This window comes from Lotus japonicus, chromosome 2, assembly GCF_012489685.1.
Source record: "Lotus japonicus ecotype B-129 chromosome 2, LjGifu_v1.2".
NCBI lineage: Eukaryota > Viridiplantae > Streptophyta > Magnoliopsida > Fabales > Fabaceae > Lotus > Lotus japonicus.
This window is the reverse complement of record NC_080042.1, coordinates 4,510,232-4,518,528: the sequence shown is the minus strand read 5'-3', so window position 1 is coordinate 4,518,528 and position 8,297 is coordinate 4,510,232. Positions and strand designations below refer to the sequence as shown.

Here is an 8,297-nt window from a genome sequence, read left to right as displayed (position 1 = left end):
AATGAAGATTAATAAATGGACGGCGAAAATTCTTTGTGAAAATCATGATTTTTGGTTTTTCGTGACGTCCGAGAAATCGGGATGTTACACTGTGGTATCAGAGCTCCGGTTGAGAAACCAGAGCACTAAGGGTTTTGGGCTTACGAGTTTCCGAACTCGTGGTGTTTTGTTTGATAAATGTGTTTTCAAAACTTCGCGGTGAGATTGGGTAGACTTGTTTGCTAAGATGTTTGAAGTGTGATCTTATTTGGAGTGGAGTATCAATGCCATGATGCTTTGGTTGAAAGTTTTTACTGTTAGATGATCTCTCTGACTGAGGAACTGACGTTTGGTTGTGGTTTTATCAACAAGCAGGTTTGACATCATGCCTCCTAGACAGGACCCAACTAACACTCAGCTCGCTCAGGCCATGGCTTAATTGGCCCAAGTGGTGGCTCAGCAGGCCAATGCTAGTGTTACGATGGCCGCTGCCCAAGCTCAGAGAGAGGCTGAAGAACATGCCAGAAGGGCGCAGAGGTTGGAACGGGAGCTGAACCAGGATCAGGTCAGGATGAGAACTGATTTCAATCGGCAGAACCCGCCAAAGTTTGAAGGGGAAGTTGAACCCGAGAAAGCGGATCTTTGGATCCAAGAGCTGGAAAAGATTTTTGAAGCTTTGCACACAACTGATGGAGAGAAGGTGAATCTCGCTACCTTCATGCTGAAAGGGGATCTCTGCAACCGTTTCATGATTGGTTTGAGGGATGAAATTGAGGAGTCCGTCAGACCTTTGGGAGTCAGAGTCTTTCAACAACTGGTTGAGAAGTCTCGCGAGGTTGAAGTCATGAAGAATCGTCGAGGGAACCGACAGGAAAGTGGAGGGCCAATCAGGTCTGGTCAGAAACAAGCTGGGAAGACTGAAAAGGGTAGGGCTGGTCAGAAGAAGCCTTATCAGAATGCAACTGGTAGGACATCATCTACCAAAGTCGGAGCAAAAACTCCGAGAGAAGATGTTACTTGTTTCAAGTGTAATGAGAAAGGGCACTATGCCAATGAATGTGGGAAAGAGATTACTTGCTGGAAGTGCCAGAAGACGGGGCACATCTCGACAAACTGTCCTGATGCGCCAAAAGCTGAACCTGTGTTGAATACGGCAAGGGGGAGACGTCCAGTTGCTAAGGGACTTGTCTTTGCTGTTACTAGCAAGCAAGCTGAGGGTGTTGAAGATCTTATTCAGGGTACGTGTACTATTGCTGGTATCTCCTTGATGGTTTTGTTTGATTCGGGTGCTACGCACTCGTTTATATCTGATGAGTGTGCGAAGAAAATAGGGTTGCTAACCTCAGAGTTACTTTTCGATATGGTGGTGACAACCCCTGCTGCCGATCGCTTAGTTACTCGCACGACATGCTTGAAATGTCCGTTGGTTTACGAGGATCGGAAGTTCCTTGCAAACCTTATATGTTTAGGGCTTAAAGAGCTCGATGTGATTCTGGGGATGGACTGGTTGGCGCAATATCATGTTCTTTTGGATTGTGCTAACAAGGCCGTGGTATTTCCGGATTCAGGCGTTACGGATTATTTGAATTCGTACCATTTGAAGAAGGGTTCACCGGCGTTCGTGAACTCTATCGTGGCGGAAGCAAGAAACGATAGTGATGTACGGAACATCTCCATAGTGCAAGACTATGTGGATGTTTTTCCGGAGGATGTGCCCGGATTGCCACCAGTAAGGGAGACGGAGTTCTCCATTGACATCATGCCCGGCACGGGACCGATATCGATGGCGCCGTATCGGATGGCACCAGCGGAATTGATGGAATTGGCAAAACAGTTGGATGATCTCTCTTCAAAGGGATTTATTCGACCGAGTGTGTCTCCTTGGGGAGCGCCAGTGTTGTTGGTAAAGAAGAAGGACGGGAGGTCCAGGTTGTGTGTAGATTACCGACAACTAAACAAGGTGACAGTGAAGAATCGTTATCCGATGCCTCGGATAGACGACTTGATGGACCAACTTCGGGGAGCAGTTGTTTTCTCGAAGATTGATCTGAAATCAGGGTATCACCAGATTCGGGTGAAGGAGGCTGACATTCAGAAGACGGCATTCAGAACTCGATATGGACATTATGAATATCTCGTGATGCCATTTGGAGTTACTAATGCACCCGCAGTTTTTATGGACTACATGAACCGTGTGTTCAGGCCATTCTTGGACAAGTTCGTGGTGGTGTTCATAGACGATATTCTAATTTACTCGAAGAGTAAGGAGGAACATGAGGAGCATTTACGTCAAGTGCTAGAGGTGTTGCGGAAGAAGGAACTCTATGCTAATGGAGGAAAGTGTGAGTTCTGGATGGAGGAAGTGAAGTTCCTTGGTCATGTCATATCTAGCAAAGGTGTGGCAGTGGACCCCAGCAAAATTGAATCAGTTTTGGCATGGGAACAACCGAAGACAGCAAGTGATATCAGAAGTTTTGTTGGGCTTGCTGGCTACTATCGGCGTTTCATGAAGGATTACGCCAAGTTGACTGCACCGTTGACTCATTTGACAAAGAAGGATCAACCGTTTGCGTGGACGGAGAAGTGTGAGGCTAGCTTCCAAGAAATGAAGAAGCGGTTGACCACCGCACCTGTACTAGCTTTGCCAAAGGAGGGAGAACCATACGACGTGTACTGTGATGCGTCGCATAATGGTTTGGGTCGTGTGATGATGCAAGAGAAGAGGGTGATTGCTTATGCTTCGCGACAGTTGAAAGTCCATGAGAAGAATTACCCTACGCATGATTTGGAGTTGGCTGCTATAGTGTATGCTCTCAAGATCTGGAGACATTACTTGTATGGCAGTACGCTCACGATCTATAGTGATCACAAGAGTTTGAAGTACTTGTTTGATCAGAAGGATCTGAACATGAGGCAGAGACGGTGGATGGAGTTTCTGCAAGACTATGAGTTCTCATTACAGTATCATCCGGGGAAGACCAATGTTGTAGCTGATGCTCTGAGTCGAAAGGCTATACATGTATCCTCGTTGATGGTCAAGGAGTTAGAATTGTTGGAGGCTTTCCGTGATCTGAGTTTGAATGTTGAACTCGCACCGGGGAAGCTGAGCTTTGGAATGGTGACGGTGTCTAATGGACTCTTGGATGAGATAAAGTCGAAACAAGAGACCGATGAAGGGTTGATTGAATGGCGCAAGCTTGTGGCACAAGGAAAAGCGTCTGAGTTCGCTATTGGGAACGACAATATTCTGCGTTGTAAGGGACGAGTTTGTGTACCCAATGATGCAGTAATGAGGAAGCTGATCTTGGATGAAGGTCACAAAAGCAGATTGAGTATTCATCCGGGGATGAATAAGATGTATCAGGACTTGAAACTTCATTTCTGGTGGCCTGGGATGAAGAAACAAGTAGCTGAGTATGTGTCGACATGTTTGACGTGTCAGAAGGCGAAGGTGGAACATCAGAAACCAGCAGGAAAGCTGCAGTCATTGGATGTCCCGGAGTGGAAATGGGATAGCATTTCCATGGACTTCGTGACGGCGTTGCCGCTTACACGAAGGAAGTTCGATGCAATTTGGGTTGTAGTTGATCGATTGACGAAGACTGCTCACTTCGTGCCAATCAATCTGAACTACAAGGTAGAGAGGTTGGCGGAGATATACATTGCTGAGATTGTACGCTTGCACGGTGTGCCATCTAGCATTGTGTCGGACAGAGACCCGAGGTTTACCTCGCGTTTCTGGGAAGCTTTGCAGCGGGCTTTGGGAACCAGGTTGAAATTGAGTTCCGCTTATCATCCACAGACGGATGGGCAAACCGAGAGGACCATCCAATCCTTGGAGGATTTGCAAAGATCTTGTGTGCTGGATCACAAAGGCAGCTGGGATGAGATGTTGCCATTGATCGAGTTCACTTACAACAACAGCTTTCATGCAAGCATAGGGATGGCCCCTTATGAAGCGTTGTATGGTCGGAGGTGCTGTACACCCTTGTGCTGGCATCAAGATGGGGAGAACTTGATTGTTGGACCTGAATTAGTTCAGTAAACCACAGAAGAGGTGCAGCGAATCCAAGAGAAGATGAGGGTTTCGCAGAGTCGTCAGAAAAGTTATGCTGACAATCGTAGGAAGGAGTTGGAGTTTCAAGCTGGAGATCATGTCTTCTTGCGGGTTACCCCGATGACAGGTGTCGGAAGGGCGATCAAGTCAAAGAAGCTTACTCCAAAGTTTATCGGACCGTACCAGATTACGGAGCGTGTTGGACCCGTGGCGTATAGGATTGCCTTACCGCCGTTCCTATCCAACATACATGATGTGCTGCATGTGTCGCAACTTCGGAGGTATATGGCTGATAATTCTCATGTGATTGAACCTGATGATATTCAGCTGAAGGATGATCTAACGATGGAAATGCCGCCCATCAAGATCGTCGACAAAAGCACCAAACGCTTGAGGAACAAGGAAGTATCCTTAGTGAAGGTTGTATGGAATCAAGCTACGGGCGATGCGACTTGGGAATTAGAGGATAAAATGCGGAAATCACATCCTGAGTTGTTTGTAGACCCTTAAGTTTCGAGGTCGAAACTATTTTAAGGGGGGGAGTATTGTAAGACCCGGGGATTTATTTATGTTTTGTATTATTGAAGAATAATATAAAGTACGATGTTTTATTTTCAGTAAGGAGAAAATACTGATTAATTGTTACTATAACGCTTGTATAGTAATTTATTACGTAATTAATTATTACGTAAAGCGCGAGTAGTCGATATGCATGCATGCACATGCATAATTTTGGGTAGTGCATAAAATATGCAAAAAGGGAATTTTCGAGACTCATATCTATTATATTGGAGGAGGAGTTTTATTTATTTATTAAATAAATATAAAGTGTTATGGGAATTTATTTAAATCAGATTTTTATTTTGAATTAATTTATTTTGAGAAGATAGGATTTGAAAATTGGAGATATACCTTTTTTTTTATGTTGGCCGAAAATTTGGTTTAAAAGGGCAAAGATATTGGAGATATTTTATAATGAAATAAATGCTTTGGTTCATCTTTATTTTTAAAAAAAAAAATAAATAAATTCAGATTTTATTTAAACTAATATGGAAGGTTTTTAATTTTTGAAAATTGGTTAAGGAGAGAGAGAGTGGCTGAAAACTCTAGTTGCTAGGGTTTAGGGCTTTATTTTGAAATTTAAACCAATTTTCCTTGATTTGAGGGTTTAATTGAAGAGAAAATCAGAAAAATATCCTAACTACCTAGATGAGGGGGGCGGCCAAGGCATCTTGGAGGGGATCTTGGGATATTTTGATTTTTCTTGGTGATTAAGTAATTAATTTGAATTAAAGTTTATTAAAATTATATTTTAACCCTGGGCTTGGGCTGAAAATAAGGGTTTTATTGTATTTTCACCTCCACACCCTCCACTATAAATAGAAGTCTTTAGTGAAGGGAAAATCACAACTCAGAGCTCTCCAAATTTTTGTGAGTCTCTATCTCTCCCTCTCCAGAGTTCTTCTTGACCTCTATAGGAAATAATTCCTATAGTAACTAAGCTCTGCTTCCTTCGGGAAGTAGTGAACTCAAGTATTTTTTCTTCTTGTTTACAAGAAGAAGATGAAATATTGTTTGGTTTTAGGGGATGGGGTTCGAATATTTGAAGGGGGGAAATGATGCTCCTTTTTCCTTCAAATTCTAACCCTAGTTTGTTGGTCCGTGCAGGTTCGCGCACGGAAAGGTTAGATCGAACGTACTCGATCTCGCGTGGAAAGCGTAGCCAAGGTGAGGGCACTTCCGTCTAGAGAAGTCTTACTGCTTTCCTGCATGTGAAGTTGTATGCGAGTGTGGTTGATAACATGCTTAGTATTAGTATTCAATATTATGCTAAGTGATGATATGATGTATGATTTATTACTAAGTTAATATGATAAATTCTTAGTATGCTATAGAACTAGTTAGTTGATGTATGCTAGTTCAAGTATGCCTTATTTGCTAAGTGAAATTATGCATGATGTTATTTAATTTCAATAACATGAGATAAAATGCCTGTCTATTTACTTGAAGTAGTAACATGAGACTAGGATTTTATGATGTTTACTCGCATGCAAGTAAATTATGATTAGTGGAACATAGGTCTGGTTAGGACTATGAACCATGAGAACAGTGGTTCCGTTAGAGACAAAACGGATAACTTGCACGCGAGGGTGAATGCGGTTTGAACCGTGATGTTATGACTTGTGGGTGTCTGACCCATGGTGTGCTGTGGTCGTTCCAAGGAACGCCATGATGTTGTGAGCTTTGCTCATGGTGTTGTTCGTCTGCTGGACGAATGGTGTTGGATCCAAGGTGAAAGGTGGTTGTGTGAAAAGTGAGGACGCATAGACTAACTGAAACTTAGGCTATGTGATTAACCTTTTAGTTATGTTCTGTTGATTAATGATGATATTATATTGTCTATAACATGCTAGAGACTAGAGATATTTGAGAGTCAGAAGTTGACCCTCTCTATTTGCTATTTGTTGTTTGGGCTCTTAACGCCAACAGATGGTGATCCGGAAGGAGCTAGTGGATCAGGACTGGGAGATTTATCTCCATAGTTTTGATGAGGACACGGCCTGGGGTGTCGACTACCGCCAGGAGAAGAACGTGTACGTCGGCGGCGCGACCATCTTCAAAAGAGACCAAGTTGGGCAGATTGTTGAGACTCAGCCTATCAGAGGGAAGATTCGGTTTCCTCACGCACCCTTCCGTTTTGGACTCCCCTTAGGGATGGATTTTCTCAGCGGTTCGGAGTCGGACCCTAGTGAGGGGCCAGGCTACGAGTCAGGCGAGGGGAGCGAGCCTTCAGTGACTTCCGAGTATCGGAATCCGACAGAGGGACTTTTGGTGCCGAAGGAGGAGCCGGTGAGCCCCATTGCACCACCCGAGCAAGAGCTGAATCAGGGACTCATGGATCCCGTACCATTAGGGTTTGGGTGGAGCTTGGAGGCATTGAGGCAGTGGAACCTGGACATGAAAGTTGAGCTTCCGAAGCCAGGAGAGGAGACGCCGGAGCCTTCCAACATGTGGGCCAGAGAAGATGCAGACTGCAACGAGTGGCCTTGTTTGGGTTGAGAGCGCTGTTTTATTTTTGGAGCTTTTATTTTACTTTGAAGTACTTGTAGTTGATTTTCAAATGTAAACAATTTTGTCAGATTACTAGGGTGGTTTTGTTTACACACATGGGTGTGGCCACCGTACATTATTTCAGTTATTGGATTTATATCAATCGTTCGTTTTCCTTACTCGCACGTTTGTTTATTTGATTTATATTTAACGCTGAGAACTTTCGTAATAATTGGATCTTTGTCATTTAATGAAGATTAATAAATGGACGGCGAAAATTCTTTGTGAAAATCATGATTTTTGGTTTTTCGTGACGTCCGAGAAATCGGGGCGTTACACTTTCTCTCTCAATCTCCAAAAGGATCTTCGGTTTTCTCTGAAATTCCACGCTCATGGCCGCCGCCATCGCTCGTGCTTGTGCCCGTGCTCCACTATAACAGTTGTGCTGTTATTCCTGCTGGTTTTCACCTCAATCTTCAGGTAAACAAATTCATCGCCTTAATAATTTTTTCTCCTTCCAGTTAGTTCTGTATGAGATTTCAAGTTTTGGTTTTCTTCTTCTTAGGTCTCGTTTTTGTTGAACATTCACTCTCTCTCCTAGTCCTCCTTGTGGAAGCTGTTATGGTTGCGTACTGTGTTTGGTACTTGTTTCTTTTCTATACTGACCTTGCTGCAAGGTTTCTCCATCTTTCTCCTAGATCCGCATTTGCTTGGTGTGAACCCTAATTTGATTTGTGGAGTTTTGATTTTGCTTGCAGATCGATAAGGAACGTGCTAGTGTTCTTCTTGGGTCAGGGATGAGTGGTTTGACTGTTTTCTGTTGGTGTTAACCCTAATTTGATTTGTGGAGTTTTGATTTTGCTCTCACTACAGGAAGATGTCTTTATGATTTATTGATTTAAGAAAGCACAAAACAATGATACATGTTACCAATTTTAATTGGCTTTATGAATGGAAATCAAGTCCTCTGGTATGTATTTCCTCGTTGTAGCCTAAGTGTTTCATGGGTATTCATGTTGGGGCCATCTGTGACATGTTGTTGTGTATTACTTGCTAGGCATTTTATTGAGGAAGCATTGGATTCTTGAGGAGACACTACAAGCGGTTGGCGCTAAGGCAATGGTGGTTGGGCATCCTCTTCAAACTATAGGTGTAAATTGGTAAGGAAAGATATGTCTTTAAGCATGCTTAAAATAACCTCTCAAATTGT

At 43.3% G+C, this 8,297-nt stretch overlaps 1 protein-coding gene across 1 annotated transcript; it reads left to right on the top strand.

Annotated features, from left to right (window-relative positions):
* The first annotated feature begins 460 nt into the window (after positions 1–460).
* On the top strand, positions 461–8,251 carry LOC130735943 (uncharacterized). Its single transcript, XM_057587811.1, has 2 exons — positions 461–1,217; positions 8,145–8,251. Exons 1-2 carry the CDS (start codon positions 461–463, stop codon positions 8,249–8,251), a joined length of 864 nt encoding a protein of 287 aa, XP_057443794.1.
* The last annotated feature ends 46 nt before the right edge of the window (positions 8,252–8,297 follow it).

Excerpts from the sequence above, each read along its gene's own strand:
- LOC130735943 (XM_057587811.1), top strand. The coding sequence starts at position 461 with ATGGCCGCTGCCCAAGCTCAGAGAGAGGCTGAAGAACATGCCAGAAGG. Across the intron at positions 1,218-8,144 it reads TGTTGAAGATCTTATTCAGG|GCATTTTATTGAGGAAGCAT; the intron begins GTACGTGTACTA and ends ATTACTTGCTAG.